Here is a 25002-nt window from a genome sequence, read left to right on the forward strand (position 1 = left end):
TCCATCGATAATGAAGGCTCCAGTAAAACACCCAGACTCTTTACCTGGCGCGCTGCTTTCAATGGCGCACCATCGAAGGCCGGGAGAGCTATTTCCCTTCCCAGAGCGCCGCGACCCACGCATAGGACCTCTGTCTTCGCTGGGTTCAACTTCAGCCCACTCAGCCTGAGCCATGTCGCTACAGCCTGTAATGCCCGGTCGAGATTCCCTGGAGCGGGGCCGGGCCAGCCATCCATTAGTAGATAGAGCTGGGTGTCATCTGCATATTGATGACAACCCAGCCCAAACCGCCGGGCAATCTGGGCAAGGGGGCGCATATAGATGTTAAACAGCATCGGGGAGAGAACTGCTCCCTGGGGCACCCCACAATCCAGTGTGCGCCTCCGGGACCGCTCGCTCCCGATAGCCACCCTCTGTCCCCGACCTAGGAGAAAGGAGGAAAGCCATTGCAAGGCCAACCCCTCGACCCCAATGTCGGCGAGGCGGCGCGTCAGTAGCCGATGGTCGACTGTATCAAATGCAGCCGACAGATCTAACAGCATCAGTACCGCAACGCCGCCCCGATCCAGTTGCCGTTGGAGGTCATCTACTAAGGCGACCAGCACCGTCTCCGTCCCATGGCCCGGCCGGAAACCAGACTGACATGGGTCTAAGACAGAAGCGTCATCCAGAAACCCCTGTAGCTGCAACGCCACGGCCCTCTCAATAATTTTACCTAAGAACGGTAAATTGGACACCGGCCGGTAGTTCGCCAATTCGGCCGGGTCTGCTGTAGCTTTTTTCAGGAGAGGGCGGACCAAAGCCTCTTTCAGAGGTGTTGGAAAATGCCCCTCTAAAAGGGATCTATTTATGATGTCCCGTAAAGGGCATCTAAGCTCCCCTTGGCAAGATTTAATCAGCCAGGAGGGGCAAGGGTCCAGATCACATGTTGTCGGGCGAGCAGCAGAGAGGATTCTGTCGACTTCCTCCAGGCTGAGTGGGTCGAAGTGGTCCAGCACTAAACCTGAAGACAGGCACGGAGCCTCAATTTCACTCACTGTATCTAATGTGGTAGGCAGGTCTTGGCGGAGCAGCGAGATTTTATCTGCAAAGTATTTCGCAAATGCCTCACAGCCTATTCCTAATTCTCTAACATTTGGTTTGCCTTGTGGCAACGTTGTAAGATCCCCAATTATTCTAAATAATTGTGCTGGGCGCGAGTTTGCAGATGCAATCTTGGTTGCAAAGTAATCTTTCTTTGCAGCCTTGACTGCCACCTCATAAGACTTCATAAACGTTCTATAGGATGTTCTCGTTGCTTCGTCCCGAGTATGCCTCCACTGCCTCTCTAGTCGTCTGAGCCCTTGTTTCAGCTGGCGTAACTCCAAGGTATACCATGGAGCCAGCTTCGTGCGAGGGCGCAGAGGGCGCCGGGGTGCAATTTCGTCGATAGCCCTGGACAGCTGGCCCTGCCAGATTTCCACCAGGTCATCGAGGGAATTGCCAGTGGGCCAGGGATCCCTTAGGGCCGTTTGGAACCGTTCCGGGTCCATCAAGCCCCGAGGGCGAGCCAAAATAGGCTCTCCGCCCATACAGGGTTGGGGCGGCATCCCCACACGGGCCTTAAGGGCTAGGTGATCCGACCATGGTACCGCTTCTCCGGCGATATCGTTCACCAAAATCCCGGCTGCAAAGATCAGGTCTAATGTATGCCCGGCCTGATGCGTGGGAGTCGTGACAAATTGAGAGAGTCCCAGTGTCGCCATGGACGACACTAGGTCCATCGCCTGAGTGGAGGCCGTGTCGTCGGCATGGACGTTGAAGTCACCCAGGACCATAAGCCTCGGGTACTCCAACGCCCAGCCCGCCACTGCCTCCAATAGTGATGGTAAGGCGTTAGCTGGTGCGTTGGGCGGACGGTACACCAGCCAAACCGCCAACCCCTCTCCAACATCCCATGCCAGACCGGTGCATTCAATCCCATCAATCTTTGGATCCGGGAGAGCCCGAAAGGAGTAATCCTCCCGTATGAGTAGTGCTACCCCTCCCCCCCGCCCGCTCATCCGTGATTGGTGAAAGACCGAGTATCCCGGGGGGGACATCTGGGAGAGGGCTACTGTCTCCCCGTCCCTCACCCAGGTCTCGGTCACGCAAGCCAGGTCCATGTTCTGCCGTAGCAGAAACTCCCTAAGGGTTGCGGTCTTATTATTTATGGACCTGGCATTACATAACACCAATGACAGAGGCGAGCATTTCCTCTTGGTCCCACTACCTGCTACCATTGGGATGGGAAGTAGACTGGAAGGTGGCCGAGCACCATTTCGTCTCTGTCTCCTTCCCTTATATTTTTGTCTATTCCCACCGTCATATCTTCCCCTCCCCAGGAGCACTGGAATCCCCTGGCCAAACATCTGCACCAAACCAAAATGAACCCAAGATAAACCCACCGGTGTCACTCCCCCGATTTGTTTGCACCTGCCGTTTCAATTTATGGCCAAGGACCGACCTACCTGAGGGACCGTCTCTCCCCATATGAGCCCCAGAGAGCACTGAGGTCAGTAGGCAAAAATAAACTGAATATCCCTGGGCCGAAAGAAGTAAAACTGCAAAGCACCCGCACTCGGGCCTTTTCCGCCGCAGCCCCACAACTCTGGAACCAGCTCCCAGAGGAGGTGCGGGCCCTGCGGAACTTAGATCAGTTCCGCAGGGCCTGCAAGACCGCCCTCTTCAAACAGGCGTTCATTAATGATGGTACCAATGTTTACTGCTAAATTAATAATGCTTACCGCCACTGTTAGTCTAGGAATGTTTTAATCACTGATTGGTTTTAATGTGTTCTTAATGTTTTATTATTGTATTGTTCATTTTAAATGTTGTAAGCCGCCCTGAGCCTGCTCTGGCGGGGGAGGGCGGGGTATAAATAAAATTTTACATTACATTACAAAAGTTTCATAAAAGGTTTAAAATTTATTTATTGAAAGGGAAAAATGATTATCCCTTGTACAACATTGAGCTCTTCTTGTGCTCTCAATTTAGTTTTCTACCTCTGAAACTTTCCCTCAGTGTTCTACCTCATGCCAGTCTGTTGGCTCACAATCCACGGAGCACTGGTCTTGAGTAAGCCACAAACATCCAGTGATATTTTGTTAGCAGCAGTGCTCTGTGGCCTCCATCCATGGTAATATTTTAATAAGTGTTCCATGGCTGCACAAGTCCTTCTTTCAAGCAGGAAACCATTTGTTATAAATACAGCATGGCAAATAATGTTGCCTAGTTTGAAATGAAAGTCTTCTTCTTAAACTTGTATTTTAGAAAAAGGTTGAGAAGAGCTGTGCAGCTTTGGAAGTGAGAGATGCAAAATGGCATAGAGGCAGATAGGGCTACCAAATTAATTTGGGGGCAGGCCGGGTCCATATTTGTGGACTTTGTTCATAAGACAGTCACAGTCCACCCTTTAAAAGAGATCAGATTGTTCAAAGAATGAAAAAAAATCCTTTAGGGCAAAGTCTTGTGTTAATCATAGCATCTGTGATTGATACAACAGGGTATGAAACTGTCTGCTCCTAGTGGCAGTCTGCTGTAGATGACTAATCCAAAGCAAAGTTTTGGATATTCCAGAGTGGATTTAGTTTTAAACTTGTATTAAGAATCATAGCAGTAGATATCTTCATGAAACTATACTGCAAAAGAGCATTTTATTAACTTCTGTCTAATGCAATTTCTTGGACCAGGTGGCAACTATGACAGCCGCTTTGATGTGGACAAGGGCAGTGGAACCATCATTGTTGCTAGACCCCTTGATGCAGAACAGAAATCAAATTACAACCTGACAGTAGAAGCAACAGATGGAACCAGAACTACTGGCACTCAGGTAATGGAATTTCTAATGACATGTTTATTGAAAGAAGAATTTCTAGCTGTCCCCCTTTTCTCCTTGGGCAGAATTACATTGTGTATAAATTAGAAGATCTTTACGTGAAAAGGAAGTGGTTTCCTGTACAAACAGAGCACAATAGCCTAAATGTTAGTTAGCTAAAGGGGGGGAGAAGGAAACGTGTAAGTAGATAACTTCCCTCTGAATCAACATCTTTAAAGTCATATCAGGTTCTAGAAATAGGAGAGTAAATGAGAAACAGAGACCAAACCTTGCAAACGACTGTTCACCTAGAAAGAAAAGGATTAATAATTTAAGACACCCCCCAAACCCAGCCAAAAGTAGAGAGGATCAACAGCTTGAAATCAGCTTTATGGTCAGGGTAACGTTGTAATACTGAAACTATATTAAAGGATGCAATATTTGTTGTTCTTGAAAACAGTGGATTATATCCAAGGAATTGTAAGCAGAAGGAAAATAGCTGCTGTGTTGTTCCACAAACACTTGGCAAGACTTGCACAATAGTTTGGCATAATAATTAGGTGCTGTATCAGTTCCCAGGCTTCTGTTTGTACCAGATGTTGCACAAGCAAGATAAAGCTGGAAACATTTTGATTTCGTTTCACTATTCTTGCACAACACTCTAGCATGCTTATGTAAGACTCCTTCAGTGAATAGAAGATACCTTCTGCATGTGGATGAGTATCCCAATAATGTGATATTACAAGATATTAATGATATTACATCTTCACATTGATTGGGCACCTAGTAGTTTACTCAGTTTACTCACTAGTTTACTCAGTCCAGATTCCATTCCAGAATGATATTTGTCAGTATATTTGCTACATTCACACTACATGTTTTTAATATGAATTTATTATGTACTATTTTGAGTGCGTAGTGTTGTTGATATTAGCTTTCACGTAAACCAGCTTTTCCCATAATGTATCTAGGATGAACCTTGGAGTAAGCACATAGTATTGTTATTATCCCAAGTGATAAAATACAACTAGGTGTGAGCATGAACCAAACAGTGAACCCTGGTTCAAGCACAAACTGGGATGGTTTGTTTGAGGCTAGTTTGTTTGGTTGTGCCACGCCCAAACCAAAAAAAGGAATCTCCTTTTTCACATGGAGTTTTGGGTGGTTCGTTTTTGTGGTTTGTTTTCCAGACAGACTGGCACCGATTCACTGACTTTTTAGGCAGTGCTGGAGGTGGACTTGTGGAACCCTAGAAACACCTATAGCAATAGTTCATACACACACACCACACCCTGACTCAGCTGTTTTCACTTTGCAACAGGAAGAGAGAGGAGTTGTTGTCATTGTTACTTGGCTTGCTGCTTTGTTTAGCTTTGAGGGAATCCTTTTTTCTTTCATCTCCACACAGTGGAATAATTTTAAATAACTCTCCCTGCTGGGATGGTGTTCCTCTGTGGTTTTAGGCACCTGAGCCACAAGGGGCAAGCTCTTTTCTTTTTGTTGCCTTTATTTTATTTCTCACAAAAACTGAGCCACTAGAAGCCTCTCTGTTTCTGTCTGGTGGTGGGGGAGAGCTATTATTTTGCTGGGGTTGCCTAGTTTGTTGTTTTATTTACACCAGGGGTGGAGAACCTCCATCCTGAGGGCCGTATACGGCCCTCAAGGTCACTTGGTGTGGCCCTCGGGAATTGCTGGCTGAACTGAGCCATGTGGCAGCCTCTCTGTGGCCTGGCTGGCCAGCAAGGACCATGGGGCCCAGCTGCGCTGTGCAGCAGCCTCCCTGGGGCCTGGCTGGCCGGCCAGAATTACTGCAGAGCCTGGAAAAGTTACTGTCACAGTTCAGTTTGCACTTGATTATCCCAGATGTTGTGACCTAATATGCTAATATTAGAGGATGTGGTCTAATACGCTACTCTGTTCCTGCTGGGCTTTTTCTACAAAAAAGCTCTGAATCTATGCATTTGCTTAGGGCGGCAGGCCAGATGTGTGTGCACGTGCCAGATTAGGCTCTCCGCATATGACTTCAAATAGAAAAACAATTATTTGCATCAATTTTGATGGCCTGAATCATTCTCCCTTGGTGGAGCACTGTTTTTAAAGTTGATAATTTTTATGGCCCGCGAATGATATTATAAATATCTATATGGCCCTTGGCAGAAAAAAAGTTCCCCACCCCTGATTTACACAACCCAACTTGGTCAGGAGGAGCCACTAGCCTCTCTGGGCAGTGGCCTTTACTTATTTGTTTCTGTCTTGTCTTTTAGTTACAAAAACCAACCTTCTCAGGACTGAGCCATTAGAAGCCTCTGGGCAATCATTTCTTTTGCTGGGATCGACTAATTAACAATTACTTTTATTTACACAAACCACCCTGGTCAGGAGCCACTAGCCTCTCTGGGCACTTATCTTTTCTTTGAGGAGGACCTGGTCTGTAGTTAGGGCCTCCAGCGGGTAGCCCAGGAGCTAGTTCGCCAGCTGCAGAATAGCTTGTGCATCCCTGAGAAAACTCATTAAAACATCTCTAGCCCTCCCCCCCCCCTATTTTTTTTTAAATCTCCCATAGGATTTTTCTCTTGTACTACTTAACTGGTAATGTGACTTCTGGTGGTCTTCCTACACCATGTTCTGTTTCTAGGACGGGGGTGGGGGAGGGAAGGATGTTATAAATTATATAGAAGTTGCTCTCATTAAAGAAATGCTTGGTGACCCCAGGTCCACACATTCTGTATTCCACATGAAAGTAACTTAAGAGTATCCTTCACATGAATTAGTCAATGCAGTGACTGTTTATTATGTAGGCATTTGCTATTATATGGCAATAATGGTAGTCCATTTGATAAGCCACTCTGCACAATGGCTTGAATTGACAAAGCTGTTGTTTACAAATATGCGGAGTTCCACTTTTGAAATGAATCTTTGTTGCGTCCTTCATCTTACTACAGCTCCATATGCTCCTGCCTTGGGGATAGGAGGAGTCTGTAGGAATGGCATGGAATCTGTCGCAAGGCAGACTGCATAGAGAAGGAGAAATTGAATATTCCAAAGAAAATTGTGTCCTCTATCTTGCACAAGCAGAAGAGCCCTCAGATTCACACAAAAGGAATGCATTAGACATAGCCATAAATTATGCTACATTTGTATACCGCCTTTGCACCAGTGTGTTCAGGGACAGAAGTGGAGCTGGTGTCTGGTAGAGAAATTTAATATATTTCCTTGGGCAGGACTTGTATTTCGTTCTGCAGCTCAAAATGGCCCCTGCTTCAAAATACTGTTTCTAGGGGATAGGGTACCTTCCTAGAAACAGCACCTTGAGGAGGGGGGAGCTGAGAAGTTTGTGCTCTGCTGATAGAAATTCTTTTACCAGCAACAATGGATCCAAACCATTTATCGTTTTAACAAGTTCAGTAAATAAGTTTGTGGAAATACATAAAAATGGTGAATCATATTGTAAAATCCAAGCTACATTGCTCATGCATACGGAAATGATGCGGCTTTTTCCTTAAGTGTCTGATGTTGGATATGCATCCTAAAGTGATGAAACAAAGTTGGTGTTTTAACCATTTAAGTTAGTTAAGGAGTTCTTCAAAATCTATACTCTCTTTCAGTGAAAACAGTTCATGAATGACCCAATAAAAATGCCTCAGCACCTTTTTCTCAGTGATGGCCTTTGCTTAATAGGGCTGTGAAAATGCTACATGCTTCAGCTCCATAACATTGCTAGGAACAGTGTAGACACCTTTGCCACCTAGTTTTAAATTTATTGCTTATTTACTTCATTTGTACCCCACCCTTTTGCCGAGAGGAAGCCCACAACAGCTTACGTTGTTCTCTTCTCAATTTGATCCTCACAACAACTCTGTGAGGGTAAATTAAGCTGAGGGTGAGCGAGTGGCCCAAGGTCACCCAGCAAGCTTCCATGGCAGAGTGGGGATTCAAACTTAGGTCTCCTGGATGCCAGTCTGACATTCTAACCACTTCCCACAAATTGTGAAACTTAGAAACAGAAGTTAAATGGGCAGATTTGGCTTCTTACAAAAGGAACAATTTATATTGTTTCCCCAACTATGTTTGGGAAGTACATTCTCTATCTCCTAGAAAATGGCAAATGATAGTTTCACTTCCAGTATAGAGAGTTGGAATAGTAAGCATTTTTTTAAAAGTGAGATGTACTATTAATAGTTTAGAGTGTAGATTTGTCAGTGTTTGTCTCCCCCCCCCTTTTTTAAATCCATGGATTATTTTTCAGCTGCTTTCTATGTTTTCTACTGTCTCCTGTCTCTTAATGGAGGAGTCAAAGTTTGTAGTAGTAGCATTTGCAAGAAAAGCAAAATACTTTTTTATTAGACTTCTCCCATTTCCATCTTGAAGTGTTGCTAGAGTTTCTCTTTACTGTGCTGCAGCAATTAAACTGCATTCATTTGTAGAAGCAACAGAGCTTCTGACATATGACCAAGGTGTACTTTTTCTGTTATTTTATAGAATACCCCACCTTTCAGTTATAAATAATAGTCAAGGGTAGCTTGCATTAATTAAAAAAAACAGCAGAATACTTGAAAAAATACATAAATATAACAAAAAGCAGGGCTTTTTTTGTAGCAGGAATTCCTTTGCTTATTAGGCCACACAGCCCAATGTAGCCAATTCTCCAAGAGCTTACTGTAGGTCCTGTATTAAAAGCCCTGTAAGCTCTTGGAGGATTAGCTGCCTCAGGAGTGTGTGGCCTAATATGCAAAGGAGTTTCTGCTACAAAAAAAGCCCTGACTAAAGCAATAGTATAAAAGAGCAGCAACCTAAAAAACAAGTAGCAGTAAAATAAAACTCCTTACAATAATAGTATGTGATAAATCTGTAATAAAAATCAACAGTCAGTAGTTAGAGAAAATCTGTTGTACAAACTGAAACACAGTCCAGTGAAGGACAATAAATAATAAAAGCATTCCATTGTGAGAAAAATCTTAAAACAAACCTACAGAAGTTAAAGCACAAAAGGGTCTGATGAACTTCATGAGTCATGGGAATTCTGGCTGGCACTGATGAAAAAAAGTTGAACTTTATTTTAGAGAGATTTCTTCTTCAGGCTGTTCCCCTCTCCCTCCAGGTTTCCATGCAAATACATGGAATGAATTAAATGGTAAATTGAGCCACACTTGGCTTAAATAAGAGCAATTAAAACAGGGGTGTTTTTTTGACATAGCAGAGTTGTGCCAAATGTCTATAAAACCCTATATTTGTTAGACAACTACAGTAAACACCACTGATTTACAAATTTTTCACAGAGCACGTCCTAAAATATATTTAAGTGTAGCAAGCTGCCTGAGATTATTCATGTCACAAAATACTTGGCTAAGCAGTTGAAACAATAAAAGTTTAACGAGCCTTTGATTAACCGCCATTTTTCCTTATGTTATATTAATTTCACTAGCGAAAAATCATGTTATCAAATTGTTATCTTTGTAAAAATAGTAAGCCAAATATATGGCCTCATTGTGGGAAGGAGAAGAAAAACCCTTTTGATTGTGTCTGCTAAATGAGAAGTTGGCTGCAGGCCATGAACATCTGTGGAACATTTGATGCTTTAGTGAAATTATTGAAATAACTTCAGGAAAAAAATAGTGAAGCAGTAAGCAAGATTATTGTTAAGTTTTTATATGCAGCTAAATGTTAAATGGGATGCTGAATGAGAATAAATGAATTCAGAGTTTTCAGTAATAACCTTGGCAGTGTTAAAGATGACTGAGGAAGAAAAGTGATGGGCGGGAGGGAAATTCAGCCCTTCCAGATACTGATTCTTTATTGTAACAACCTTAAATGAAGGTTGTTCTTCATAGGAAATGAAAATAAATGCTTGAACAATCCAGTTATGTTTATAGAATAATATTTTACAGGCTCATCTACTTAATAGTTATTGCTGTGGTTATCAAGTTTTCAATAAGTACAAATAACAAGTCTAATTGTTGCCATCCATGTTTGATTCTCCTAATGTTGAATCTTATATTGTGCAAAATGAATGCACATGTTATCCTTTGGAATCAGTTAGGATATTTGAGCTGTTTTAATTTACCGTTTAACAGTTTGTTCTCAATTTCCACAAAGACCTTTCTTGAAAGCAAAATAAGATTTTATTTTTAGCCTCAGGATCTTAGCGTACAGTATCATTGTACAGTATAGGTTTTCTTGTGCATGCACATACAGTATCATGACTGAAAAGCCCTTACCTCCAGTATGTATAGGATAGCTTTTCCGGAAAGGAATGCACATGTCAAATCTGCCTTTGACTTCAGAGAACCATCTTGTAGCCATTCAGCAGTTACAAAGGTTGTCCACAGCCAAGCATCAAGTTTGGCACACACTCAGAGGATAATGAACCATTGACTCCTTTAGAGAGTCCCGAACTGCTTTCCTCCCTACTGAGCATGGCTAAGCTATCAAAATCATATTGAAAGTACCATTGAATTGTACCCTTGGTCCCCAGAGATCAAATGCTAAATGAGGTGGAGGGGGTCATAAAAAGAATAACTGTTCTTGAGGGACTTCATCAATAATTCATGTTACAAATGGAGATCTGAAATACAGTATTTTTCCACCTCTAGTAACACATCAAAGATGCTTATTTAGTTGTCACTTTCCTTATTTATAACAATGTATTATGAAATTGAGTTGGCATTTGTTAATACAGTCTCTTACACCTGCAAAGGCTTTGAAGTGCTTCAAAGTGGTTATTGTACCACAGATAAGGAAAAGTGCTTTTCCTCCTGTATTTGGATGGCTGAGTTCCAAATAAAAGTTTGTTGTCAATGGATTGGATCCAGAGTCAGAGCAGAGCAGCCAAGAAGGTCAGAGTGCCTGCTTCGGCTGTAATGCCACTGAGGATGTTCTCCGCAGCTGAGAACGAAACGTCTGGAAGGAAAACTTTCTCCAGTAGAACATGGCACTTGAGCCCGAAAGATTCTACAAACCCTAATCATATAATAACTTATCTCTTTTAAAAAAAATTACATCAATTTACATAACATTTAGATGGCAAACATTAATTCATTGATCTGATCAGATGTTAATAGCTGATCTGCTCAATGATGGTTCAAACCAACAGTTTGGTTGAAAGTTTAGGCAATATGAGCAAATTCAAGCAATCTGACAGGTTTAGGCGGGAGTGGCCAATCCTATTGGAAGACCGCTACCTCAACTAAAAGCCTGATGGAATAGCTCTGCCTTGCAGGCCCTGAGGATGGACTATTGGCCTGATCCAATATCGCTACTCTTATGTTCTTAAAAGAAAACTGAAAAGCAAAAGCTGCATCTATTACTAGACTACAATTTTACTGTACTCCAGGTCAACAGTGTCACTTTGGAAAGTATCATCTTTGAATTTAAATGAAAAAAAAATGAACTCTCAAACTATGAGCTGGCGACCTCTACGGGGGCACAGAGGAATCACTAATCAGGTTCACAAATCTATCCAACTTGAGGAGGTTTCTACTTTCCCTACCTGTGCCTTCCCCCTGGGCTCGCCTCCATGCTCTCCCAATTCTTTGTGTATTTCTGGCTGCTGAGTGGTCCACCAGTGCCACTACAACTGGCTCCCTTTATGACTAGCTTTTTATTAATTTCAGTGATACGCTTACAGTTTGGTGGCAAAAAATCATTGTAACCTTAGGATCGTTTTTAAAAATTATGTGCCATGAAGCTCAAGTTGTTCTGAAGAATTCATATGTGCAGCAGCCTGGATTCAGAGAATTCATCAACTACGGTATTTTTCGGTCCATAAGGCGCTCCGGACCATAGGACGCACCTTCCTCCTGGGGGGCGATCCGCTGCCTCCGCCTCCGATCCTGGCGCTTCCCCCACGCCTGCCTGCCTGGCACCAGCTCTGACGCTTACTGCCCTCCGATCCCGGCGCTTGCTGTAAGTATCAGAGCTGGAGCCAGGCAGACAGGCACGGAGGAAGCACCTGCCCCCTTCGCAAACCCAGCGCTTCGTGAGCGCCTGCTGTGGAGGGGGCGGCGTGCTTCCTCCGTGCCTTTCTGCCTGGCTCCAGCTCTGATGCTTACAGCAAGCGCCGGGATTGGAGGGCGGAGGGAGTGATCCTGGCGCTTGCTGTAAGCATCAGAGCTGGAGCCAGGCAGACAGGCACGGAGGAAGCACGCTGCCCCCTCTGCAGCCAGCGCTCGTGAAGCGCTGGGCTTGCGGTGGGAGCAGTGTGGATCCATCCCAGCGCTTGCTGGAAGCAGAGCTGGAGCTAGGCAGGCGCGTGGGAAGCGCCGGGATCGGAGGCGGAGGCAGCGGATCGCCCCCCCCCCTACCCCGGAGGAAGGTACATCCTATCGTCCCTTCGGTCCATAAGACGCACACACTTTCCCCCACCACCACTTTTTTGGGGGGAGGGGGAAGTGCATCTTATGGTCTGAAAAATACGGTAATTGAGCATGCCCAGGGAAGTTTGGGACTTGTGCTTCTTTAATGCATCCCTCCAGCCCTGCCCAAGAACCAGTTTCTCTTTTGAAACTGCAAATGCAAAGACCATGCATAGTTTGGAAGGGAGGTCTGCATGCCCAGAGGGACATGGTAAAGAACCTTGCTAGGCATGCTTTTGGAGAATGCATATAGTCTTTCTGTGGATTCCAGTCAATTTGTCTGTAAAGACTTCTTTGTTTAGAAGGTAGTTTCTGTACTGTTTGTCTTGATCTGAATGTTGCTTTCACTCTGTATGGGGTTTTTTGCTCATATAGCAAGAGGGAAAGTTGCTGTGTTCCATTCTCCATTGCTTTCGGATTGATTTTGCATTTTCCTTATTATCTTATCACTGTCACCTTTTTATCTCTTTATCAATGCAGGTATACATTAGGGTTATAGATACAAATGATCACAGGCCTGAGTTTTCTTCATGGGAGTACCAAGTAATTATACCAGAGGACACATTGCCCGAGACAGAAATTTTGCAAATCAGCGCTTCAGACAGAGATGAGAAGAATAAGCTAATTTATACTATGCAGAGCAGCATTGATCCTGTCAGCCTTAAGAAATTTCGTCTGGATCCTGCAACTGGCTCCCTTTATACTTCTGAACATTTGGACCACGAGGTCATCCATCAGCACATTCTGACTGTTATGGTAAGGATACATATTGCTTATTCTTCAGAAATGTTCCTTTTGTGGGACAAAAACAAAAACTTGGGGAGAGCTGGTAGAATGTAATTGCTGCTTGAGTTCAGATCTCACTTCTGCTGTGAATGCTTAGACAAGCCACCGTCTCTCAGTTTCGGATGTTCAACTGCAATAAGTGGGATAATAGTCATAGTGCTGGATAAGGCCTGCAGAGAAGGTGTGTAAAACACTTGCACACTCTAAAATGCTATTTAAATTATACACATATATGCACACATATACATGTATTATATTTAGCTGCTATTATAATAAGTGGAAGCCTATGAAAGGCTATTTGTGTATTTTGCTTCCATCATTGGTTCATTACATTTTGGGTATTGTGAAAAATAGGACAAGAATATTTAAAATAAGTACAATCCCACTACTGAAGCAGAAGAAGAGAGGAGCAACATCACAAAGATGAGGTATTTCAGCCTCCTTTTTAATTTCTTTTGACACCCTTCCCGTTGTTCCTCTTCTGCTTCAGCTAAGGAAGTCCACTTGTTGAAATAATCTTTTGCATCTGTGTCACTTTCTAGGGCAGGGGTCCTCAAACTTTTTAAATAGGGGGCCAGTTCACTGTCCCTCAGACTGTTGGAGGGCCGGACTGCCATTACTGTACAAGGCCGCGGGCCATCAGTTCTCCGTCTTCTGCATTTTTCTCCCTTCCCCACACCACAAACCCCGGCCTGGGAACTCACCTCACCTCGGTATCACCTCACACTCTGTCTCTGCCGCCTCAGCCCAGTGCCGGAAGTGTGCGTTGCTAACGCGAGTTTAGGTTGAACGTCACTTCCGGTCTGATTTTGCCATAACCCGGCGGGCCGCATAAACGTCCTCAGCGGGCCGCATCTGGCCCGCGGGCCGTAGTTTGAGGACCCCTGTTCTAGGGTTATATTAGATCTGTTTCCAGATTTGGAGGCCATCTGTTGCTACTTCATTGCCTCTTGCAGATGAAGATGTATATTACTGTGAAAACAATGCATTGTAGGTTAACCTCATTGGAGCATGTGCATTTGTATGCACATAATAATAATAATAATAATAATAATAATAATAATAATAAAAAATTTATTTTTGTATCCCGCCCTCCCCCGCCAAAGGCAGGCTCAGGGCGGCTAACACGACACGGTATATACCATGATAATACAATATTACAACAAACAATTGAGCGATTAAAACAAATAAAATTACATTCATAAGTTAAGTTAAAATTAAATAAACAGTTAAACCATTGTAAATTATACATTTCAGTGCTACAGTTCAACTAAGAAGGCTAGATGTCATTTCCCGGGTTTCATCTTAATGCAAGCTGAAAGAGGGCAGTTTTACAGGCCCTGCGAAACTGGTTTAGGTCTCGCAGGGCTCGCACCTCTTCTGGTAGTTGATTCCACCATTGGGGAGCCATAGTTGAGAAGGCTTGCTCCCTTGTTGATTTCAATCTAACCTCTCTTGGTCCAGGGACTTTTAAAAGGTTTTGAGAGCTAGATCTCAGTGCTCTCTGTGGGACATATGGGGAGAGGCGGTCCCTGAGGTAGGCAGGTCCTCGACCACATACATAAGAACAGCCCTGGTGGATCAGACCAGTGGTCCATCTAATCCAACATCCCTTCTTATGCAGTGGCTAGCCAATTCCCCTGAGAGGCCAACAACAGGGCATTGAGGCCGAGGCCTTCCCATGATATTGCCTCCTGGCTCTGAGATTCTAAGGCTTAATGCCTATGAATGTGGACATTCCCCATAATCACCATGGCTAGTAGCCATTGATAGACTTGTCCAATTACCTTTTAAACCTGTTTATTCCTGTGGCCGTCACTACATCCTCCGGCAGTGAATTCCACATTTTAATCACCCTCTGTGTAAAGTAGTATTTCGTTTTGTCTGTCCTGAACCTACTGCCTATCAGTTTCACTGAATGCCCTTGCGTTATAGAGTTTTTTGGTTCTTTCAGTTACAAGGAGGTAATTTTCCCCAGTTTAGTAGTTTCTAGCAAGGAAAATTTGGCACAGAGAATGAACATCATGAGCCTACCTCTTTCTCCCCCAAAACATTTCACATGCTAAAACAGCCTTCTTGTGGATGGAATTGAACTTGGAGAATTTGTATGTAAGAGCATACAGTCTGCAATTTTCTAACACCATCTTTAGGCTAGACTCAAAGGGTACAAGTTGCACACCACTTATTTCTCTTCTGCCTAATTCCAATCTAACAGCTGATGTTGCATGCTCCTTTTTTCTGCCAACATTCATGGCAACATGAAGAAAAAAGGCACGTGAAGCCCGTTCGTACACAGGGAGGACTCAAGTTCTTTGTTGAAAAAAATTCGGTTATATTTTCCCACATCCTTGGAGGTGTCTACTGACTGTGTATGGATCCTCTCTAGCCCTGCCCTATTTCTCAGTTCAAACATCCTTTTTATAAATAGGCAGATAATTTCCATACACAAGATTATATGTGTTGTCTCTGTAGAATTGTGCAATCCACAACCGTGGCTTGCTTTCAATATGTTTAATTACACCATCAATGATAATTAGTTCTTACTGATTGTGATAAACTTAAAAATGAGTGAAATAATATGTTGGCTATTGCTTTAGGTTCGAGATCAAGATGTTCCCGTCAAGCGCAACTTTGCTAGAATCGTCATCAGTGTGAGTGACACAAATGATCATGCACCATGGTTCACCAGTTCCTCCTATGTGGGACGAGTGTATGAGTCTGCAGCTGTGGGGTCAGTGGTACTCCAAGTTACAGCGCTGGACAAGGACAAAGGGAAAAATGCAGAAATTGTGTACTCCATAGAATCAGGTATGGATGCAAATCTTCAGCATCAGGTTACCTTTAAAAATGATATTTGATTTCAGCTTAAAGATTCAAAATTTAAAATTTAAGGATATAAAAACAAATGCAGATTCATTAGGCAAAGTTTCATTAGACCCAGCTTCTAGCATTTCTTCTGTTAGCCTTACAGTGATGTCCTAAGCGGAATCCTAGTCACAAAGAATCCTCACATCTCCTCAGGAAGGCTTACTTCCAGAAGAGGGTTATTATGATTGCACTGTTTGAGGGTTTTAAAATGTGTATGTATATTTCCAGGGCTTTTTTTGTAGCAGGAACTCCTTTGCATACTACATATTACATTGGGGTGCGTGGCCTAAAATGCAAAAGAGTTCCTGCTACAAACCCCCCCCTGTATATTTCTATTCCTTGAACTGCTGGATGGTGTAAACTTGGATTACATAAAGGTAGTAATCCAAATCTGTTAAACCCATTGAGTTTATTAATGTTTCTATGCATCCTTCTTCTCAAAACATTGTTGGAAATTCCTACATTGATCTTCTGAAATTGCTCTTTTTAATGCTCTAAACCTGTGACCTATAAAAGTAGTAACAATAATCATTGGTTGAATGAAGTCAGGTAGGTTAATATTCTTTGCAAAAATAAAGCAAATATGGTACTGTTATATATGAACCTGTATTACAGTGAGAGTGAGAAATCTGACTTTACTAGATTCCAAAATTTCTTAATAAAGTTACCTGGTAGGCTTCTTGATACTCAAAGTTCTGTAGATTAGGCACCACATCATAAACAAACCTATTTTGATTGTAAGTAGTCAAACTGTAACACCCAGATCAGTGCTTATCCTGTTCACTGAGGAGAGGTGTGTGGAGGTCATATGTGGAAGCCTCTGGTGACACCTTTAATTTAGCCCAGAAACAAATTTGAATTTGAAAATATCATTGTGATCCCAGCAAATACTACCTGACAAAACATATTTTTTCTTTCCAATGAGGAATTTATCGGTGTGTGTGTATATATTCTCATGCTTTCTCTCACACATCTCCTCTCTTATCCAGAGTTCTGTGGGAGGAAATGTTAGAACTTTCTCAGCATTGTTTTTCTAATATCTTGAACTAATAAACAGCTAAAGCATTCGGGCTGAAGCTCTAAGCATATGAAATGAGCATTCCTTGAATGCTTGTAATGGCTTATGGGATTAGTAATGGGATATTCTAAGAATGGCACTCTGTTTACAGCCTTCTATAAGAAAAGAAGATAATATCAACTGCCTACCCAGCTACATAATATAAATGCTTTTGCTAGAATATTTTCATGATGAAGTAATGGCTTTAATAGTAGTTATTTATTCCATCATATATAATCAAACTATAAGAAGACTGAGCTATTATTAATTGGGAATTTTAATTTTTGGAATTCCTATGAAGTACAAGAACCTAGTATGTTATCCTCTTAATTTTGAAAAACATATTTTGACTGTTTTTGCTAATCATTCAAACTATAGGTATTCCTTTAAAGTTTTAATTATGGAACATTACATATTTTAATTTTGAGTAACTTGTAAGAAACTTAAAAATAAATTTGTTGCAAATTGCTAGTTTTAGGGATAACACTGTAATATGAGGAAAATTTCTTAGAATATTTTCACAGCATTCATTGATAATCTCTTTATATTCAAAGCAGTGCTTTTGAGGAACTGAAAATATGCTTGAAGTTTGACTTGTTCTGGAAGGGTTTTCTTTACATGAATGAAAGTGCCCTCTTTCCTAGAAGATGTGCTGTGTAATATCCATATTTAATTTGTTAGTACGCTATTCTTGACCTCATGTAGTTGCAAATGATTGGTGCAATAGCTACACCGAACTGTTTATGCTGTGATGCCTAAACTTATAGAATTTTTGATATCAAGATGCCTGCTAGATAACTTTATTAAGGCATTTTGGAATCTAGTGAAGTCAGATTTGTCACACTCACTGTAATTACACTGTAAGATTTTGGAAAATGTATTTAGTCATTACAAGGACGTTTTCAGAAAAGTTTCCTATATCTTGAATTGCATACAATTTAACTGTTTCATTAAAAAAACTAAGTTTTAATACAGTTTACAATCTTATATACAGTTTTTAAAAGATAGCTGTAACCGTCTATACTATACCTTCTATGGTTATTAATTGTGCTTACTTTTGTTCTTTTTCTTTGCAGGGAATATTGGAAATGCTTTTAATATACATCCAGTCTTAGGCAGTATTACTACTGCAAAAGAGTTGGACTTCAGCAATCAGGAAGAGTATACTTTGATAGTGAAGGCCACAGATAAAGGGACTCCTCCAATGAGCGAAGTAACATCAGTACACCTTTCCGTCACAATCTCTGACAATGCATCCCCAAAATTCACAATGAAAGAATACTCCACAGAAATCAGTGAAAGCAGCAACATTGGCAGTTTTGTTGGCATGGTTACTGCATACAGTCAGTCATCAGTAGTTTATGAAATAAAAGATGGTAATGTGGGTGATGTCTTCACTGTTAACCCGAATTCTGGTGTCATTACTTCTCAGAAGACGCTTGATTTTGAAACATTGCCTTTTTACACTCTCACTGTTCAGGGAACCAATATGGCTGGCCAGTCCTCTGACACTACTGTATTGGTGCACCTTCAAGACGAGAATGATAATGCGCCAACTTTCATGCAAGCGGAATACACAGGACTCGTCAGTGAATCAGCTTCAATTAACAGTGTGGTTCTAACCGACAAGAATGTCCCTTTAGTGATACGAGCTACAGATGCTGATAGGGAATCAAATGCTCTACTTGTCTATCAGATTGTTGAGCCATCTGTTCACAAGTATTTTGCTATTGATTCTAGTACAGGTGCTATCCGGACAGTAATGAGCTTGGACTATGAAGAGACAAATATATTTCACTTCTCTGTTCAAGTGCATGATATGGGGACACCACGCTTCTTTGCAGAATATGCGGCAAATGTTACCATTTATGTAATTGACATCAATGACTGCTCCCCAGTGTTCTCCAAAGACTTTTATGAGGCAACCCTGTTAGTGCCAACCTATAAAGGGGTGAAGGTGGCTATTGTAAATGCTACAGATGCTGATTCAAGAGCCTTTTCTCAACTAATGTATTCTATCACTGAAGGCAACATTGGAGAAAAGTTTTCAATCGATTCCAAGACTGGGCAGATAACTGTGCAGAACACAACACAGTTAAGAAGCAGATATGAATTGACAGTCAGAGTCTCTGATGGCAGATTTGCAAGCACCACATCCGTAAAAGTCAATGTGAAAGAGAGCAAAGCAAGCCAACTGAAGTTCACTCAGAGTTCCTACCACGCTGTAGTCCAAGAAAATTCAACAGAAGCAAAAGTAATCGCTGTTATTGCTGCTGTAGGGAGTCAAATAAATGAACCTTTGTTCTATCAAATTCTAAATCCAGACAGCAGATTTAAAATTAGCTACACTTCAGGTGTCCTTTCAACTACTGGAATACCATTTGATCGTGAACTGCAGGAGTTTTTTGATGTTGTGGTAGAAGTGACAGCAGAGCATAAGCCTTCTCTAGTTGCACATGTTGTGGTGAAGGTCACTGTAGAAGACGTAAATGATAATGCTCCTATTTTTGTCAATCTTCCATATTATGCCACTGTTAAAATAGACTCTGAAGTGGGCCAAGTTATTCGCCGTGTCACTGCTGTGGATAAAGACTTTGGTAGAAATGGAGAAGTTCTTTATTTCCTCAAAGAACATTATGACCTCTTCCAAATAGGAACCACTGGTGAAATCTCACTCAAGAAGCCGTTTGACCCAGATACACTCAATAAAGAGTACCTCATCACTGTAGTAGCAAAAGATGAAGGAGAACCAAGTTTTTCAGCTGAAGTGACGTTTCCAATCACAGTGGTGAATAAAGCCATGCCGGTGTTTGAAAAACCTTTCTATAGTGCAGAGATACCAGAAAATATCCAGATCCACAGCCCTGTTGTACATGTGCAAGCAAATAGCCCAGAAGGGCTCAAAGTGTTTTATAGCATCACAGATGGTGACCCTTTCAATCAGTTTACCATCAACTTCAATACTGGAGTTATCAATATTTTTGCCCCTCTGGATTTTGAAGCCCACCCTGCCTACAAACTGAGAATTCGTGCAACTGATTCTCTGTCAGGGGCCCATGCTGAAGTATTCGTTGACATAATAATTGAAGACATCAATGATAATCCTCCTATCTTTACAGAACAATTTTATGCTGCCACCCTTTCTGAGGCGTCTGTAATTGGAACATCTGTTGTACATGTCAGGGCTACAGACGCTGATTCTGGAACAAACAGAGGGATTTCCTATCAGTTGATAGAAAACAGCAGCAAAAGCCATGATTATTTCCACATTGATAGCAGCACTGGGCTCATTTTGACAGCAAGGAGTTTGGATTATGAAAAGACCCAGCAACACACATTGCTAGTAAGAGCAATAGACAGTGGGATGCCTCCACTGAGCAGTGACATTATTGTAATTGTCAATATAACAGACCTGAATGATAACCCACCTGTATTTAACCACCTGCTTTATGAAGCTAGCCTCAGTGAACTGGCTCCCCGTGGACACTTTGTAACTTGTGTAAAGGCCTCTGATGCAGACATTTCAGATGCAAGCAAGCTAGAGTATTCCATATTAACAGGCAACGATCACATGAATTTTGTAATTGACAGCAAAACTGGTGTCATCACCCTCTCAAACTTATACAAACAGGTTCTGAAGCCTACTTACAGTCTTAATGTCTCAGTTTCAGATGGGGTCTTCAGAAGTTCAGCTCAGGTTTTCATAAATGTAATTGGAGCCAATTTACATAGCCCCATTTTTGCTCAGACTGAATATGAGGTGGAACTAGCTGAGAATGCCCCATTGAATACACTGGTGATTCATGTTGAAGCAGTGGACAAAGATACTGGTGACTATGGCCACATCACATACCATATTGTGAATGATCTTGCAAAAGATAGGTTTTATACTAATGAGAGAGGACAGATATTTACCTCAGAAAAGCTTGATCGTGAAACTCCAGCTGAAAAAGTAATCTCCATCAGGCTAATGGCTAAGGATTTTGGGGGGAAAGTGGCTTTCTGCAGCATCAGTGTAATCCTTACTGATGTTAATGACAACGCCCCTTTGTTCCGAGCAACCGAATATGAGGCAAATATTGGAACTGATGTACCAAAAGGTACATCTGTAATTAAAGTTTTAGCTTCTGATGCTGATGAGGGCACCAATGCAGACATCACTTACACCATTGAAGCAGAGTCTGAAAATGTTGAAGAGAATTTAGAAATTAATCCTTTGACCGGACTTATCACCACAAAGGAAAGTTTAATTGGTTTAGAAAATGAGTTCCTCACTTTTTTTGTTAGAGCATTAGATGGTGGGTCCCCGCAAAAGGAGACTGTTGTTCCTGTCTATGTCCGAATACTCCCCCCTGAAGTGCCTCTTCCAAGATTTTCAGAGCCATTTTATTCTTATACTCTTTCTGAAGATACTCCTGTTGGAACAGAGATAGATGTTATACGAGCAGAACATACTCAGCCCTTGCTATACACTCTAGTTAAAGGGAATACTCCAGAAAGCAACAGGGATGGATATTTTGTAATTGACAGGCAAAATGGAAAGATGAAGCTTGAGAAGAGCCTTGATCATGAGACAACTAAATGGTACCAGTTTTCAGTGCAAGCACATTATATGAATGAAAATTACAAAATTGTCTCTTCAGTAGACATAAGCATTCAAATAAAAGATGTCAATGACAATGAACCTATTTTAGAGTCCAATCCATATGAAGCATATGTTGTGGAAAATATGCCAGCAGGAACAAAGGTCATTCAAGTCAAAGCAGTTGATCAGGATTCTGGAATCAATGGGCATGTTACTTATATGTTGGAGACCACACAAGAGATTGATATCATAGATACTTTTGCCATAAACATGGAAACAGGCTGGATTACAACCCTAAAAGAGCTTGACCATGAGAAGCAGGATGCCTACAAAATTACTGTAGTTGCATCTGACCGAGGCGAGAAAATTCAGTTGTCTTCTACTGCAGTCATTGATGTTTCTGTGACTGATGTGAATGACAACCCTCCACGCTTCACTGCAGAGATTTACAAAGGCACAGTTAGTGAAGACGATCCAACTGGAGGAGTTGTTGCTATATTAAGTACTACCGATGCTGATTCAGAAGAGGCCAACAGACATGTCAACTATTTCATTACAGGTAAATATTTATAATATATTGCTGGTATGTGTATGTGGTCATGGTTTCTTTTAAATAATAGTCATGTAATATTGTTTCTGCCATTTAAAACCTATATTGCCTCTCAGTTATATGTGCTTTAGACATTTGTTGTCTCCTAAGGAAACAATCATAAGTAGTAGGAATGGGGACCTTCAGCCTTGGTTTGTAGGTACAGGTTACAAGAAATGTGGGGCTGCCACTGAAAATTGTGGTCTGCGTTGAGTTCTTTTGGCCACTCTTCTTAGCTCTTTGTGCTGACATTGTCAGTCCATGCTTTTTCCTTCAGTTTGTACCATTGGCTGCTTCTGATATGGGCAGGAAAATGCAGAGCATGTTGATGTCAAGTCACAAACTAAGTTCTGGTTGATCTGGATTGCTGTTTTTGGTTGCAATGTGTGCTTCTTGGTTAGTGATTCTTCCCTTACTTGACGTGTCACCAACCTGGGCTGCCAGATTTCACCAGTGTGCCTTGTCTGTGTGGTTGATGACATAAGATAGCATCTCTCATTTTATTATGGCACAATTGGATTAATGTGCAAGATAATTGAGTGAATGTTATTTTTCAGAGAACCTTAATACAGTTTTAAAATGGCATTTCCAATTATTCAGTGTTATTTTGCAGTGTTGGTTTTATGTGTACACCAGCACTTAATCGCTAGCACCTATCTGCATTTAAAAGTAATATTTATGAAGGTCACTGGAAAGCTTCCATTAGGAATGGGCACAAACTGCATTTTTATGCTTCAGTTCATGGTTTGTGACTGAACCACAAATGAAACCATGAACCAATATGTTGATTCACAAACCAAACCATATTGGTTTGTTACCCCTTCTTTCTGCTTGCTACCACTTTTTGTGAGGAGCAGAAAGCAGGGAGTTAAATGGCTGCTCATCACAAACTGCCTTAAAATTTGTGGAAATTCGAGGCAGCTCTTTAGTTTGTGAACTTTGCTTTGTGAATTGCAAACCAGCCAAAATTTGTCATGGACTTCAGCTCTTCAGCCAGTTCATGTCCATCCCTAGCCTCCATGGCATAGTGACTAGAGTGTCTAACTGGGATTGGGACAACTGGACTCTGCTGTGGAAATTTGTCAAATGATCCTGGGCTCATCACAGTCTAATCTATCTTGCAAGGTGGTTGTGAAGATAAAGTGCTAGAATGATGTGATGAGCCAATGTTGGTACCAATTAGAGAGAAAAGCAGGCTATCATTTTTTTTAAAAAAAGTCTAAGAAATAACTGTGAGGTCCCAGCAGAACTCAGAAATGTTTCTTGTGACAACTTTAGCATACAATTATCCATTTCCTACTAAATTTGATCTATAAACTCAGCTCTGTCAGAGCATTGGGGCATTGAATTGTGTTAAGCAACATCCTTCTGCTGGCAAAAAGGTGCAGTTCCATAAAGGAATCCTTTGCCAAACTTCTTTTCCTCCTCTCATCAGTCTAATAACACCACCCTCAGATGAATGATATTATTATTATTATTATTATTATTATTATTATTATTATTATTATTAATAATTTGTTTAGGAGGTGATCCATTAGGACAATTTGCCGTTGAAAACATACAGAATGAATGGAAAGTGTATGTCAGAAAACCCCTGGACAGAGAAGTGAAAGATCATTATCTTCTAAACATCACAGCAACGGATGGGATGTTTGCAACAAAAGCCATGGTGGAGGTGAAAGTCCTTGATTCAAATGACAATGATCCAGTTTGTGAAAAGGTATTAGTATATATTTTAGTATGCTTTCACTTTTAGCAAAAACAGATTATACATTCTTCTTAATCATACATGAAACTACTGAGGCAACAAGTATGAAGAAAAAAGAAACATATTTCTTCAAATAGCCTTGTGAATAAGTGTACATGAGTTACTAACCTACAAAAAAAACCCAAACAGCATCTTTACCTGCCAGCAAATAACTATGCTAATCCTCTAATCAGGAGGATTGACTGCAGATGCGGACTGGAACCAAACTAGTGGTCTTAGAAAGCTGCAATTCTGCTTCAGATTGTATTGTAAACTGTTTTTCAACAGTGCCTGTAGATGTTTTGCTTACATGAGTTAGAGCAGCTCTCTTGCTTCTTGCTTGACTGTTTTTGTGCTTCACAGTCTTTGTTTCATGTCCCATATCTGAAAATCTTTTGAACATCCACCCTAGTTATGCTGTATTTACCCCCTCCTGTATGCCAATATTTAATTTTCCTTCAATGTTACTCTTAAATCCTTTTTAGACATTGTACATGGAGGCTGTGTCAGAAGATTCCCCTCCAGGCAAACTCATCATGCAAGTCTCTGCCACAGATGCAGATATTCGTTCAAATGCAGAAATTACTTATCTCCTGTATGGTGCTGGAGCAGAAGACTTTAGACTCAGTCCAGACACAGGTAGTATTTATAGTGTTATGTAAAGTGTGATGTTAGACACCAGAGATCATCAGTTTGTTTAGTAGCTGTGAACTTCAACCATGTTGCTTAGAAATGAATGAGAAAACGATGGATTAAAATGTAGGGGACTAAAAACAATGAGTTGGGGTTGTGTGCATGCATATAAGAAGGGCATTCCACTGTCAGAGTGCCTTGCTAGAAAACACTATGGGTTTAACTACCAACCATCTAATCTTTGGAAGCCAGGCCAGTGGATTGGATCCAGTTGAAAGTTTCTGCTGACAAAAAGGGTGATTTTCAGCAACTCCCTCCTTGTCCTGGTGTTCTGTTCCCCAGAGTTTCAGATTGTTTGGGCTTGCAGCAGGATTAGGGAGGTGAGGCAATCCTTCATTGCTGGTGGAAATCCCTTCAGACTGTGGAGATTTTCCACAGGATTAATGACCAGTGTTCCCTCTAAGCTGAGTTAGTGTGAGCTAGCTCACAGTTTTTTAACTTCCAGATCACACATTTTTGTCTTAGCTCAAGAAGGATGGCCCCAGAGTAAA

The 25002-nt window shown here is 41.7% G+C and overlaps 1 protein-coding gene across 7 annotated transcripts in view; it reads left to right on the forward strand.

Annotated features, from left to right (window-relative positions):
• The window catches only part of FAT1 (FAT atypical cadherin 1), a 157500-nt gene that overhangs the window by 93734 nt on the left and 38764 nt on the right, over positions 1–25002 (forward strand). For all 7 annotated transcript variants that reach the window (XR_009555787.1, XM_060246423.1, XM_060246424.1 and 4 more), the window contains 6 exons: positions 3711–3850; positions 12667–12942; positions 15570–15780; positions 17974–22041; positions 23595–23791; positions 24304–24457. Coding sequence is in view for 6 of the 7 variants with exons in the window: in XM_060246423.1 (XP_060102406.1) it covers positions 3711–3850; positions 12667–12942; positions 15570–15780; positions 17974–22041; positions 23595–23791; positions 24304–24457 (5046 nt within the window). In the remaining variant the exon portion in view is untranslated. The remainder of the gene's footprint in view (positions 1–3710; positions 3851–12666; positions 12943–15569; positions 15781–17973; positions 22042–23594; positions 23792–24303; positions 24458–25002) is intronic.

Source organism: Heteronotia binoei, chromosome 9 (assembly GCF_032191835.1).
Source record: "Heteronotia binoei isolate CCM8104 ecotype False Entrance Well chromosome 9, APGP_CSIRO_Hbin_v1, whole genome shotgun sequence".
In the NCBI taxonomy this organism is placed as follows: domain Eukaryota; kingdom Metazoa; phylum Chordata; class Lepidosauria; order Squamata; family Gekkonidae; genus Heteronotia; species Heteronotia binoei.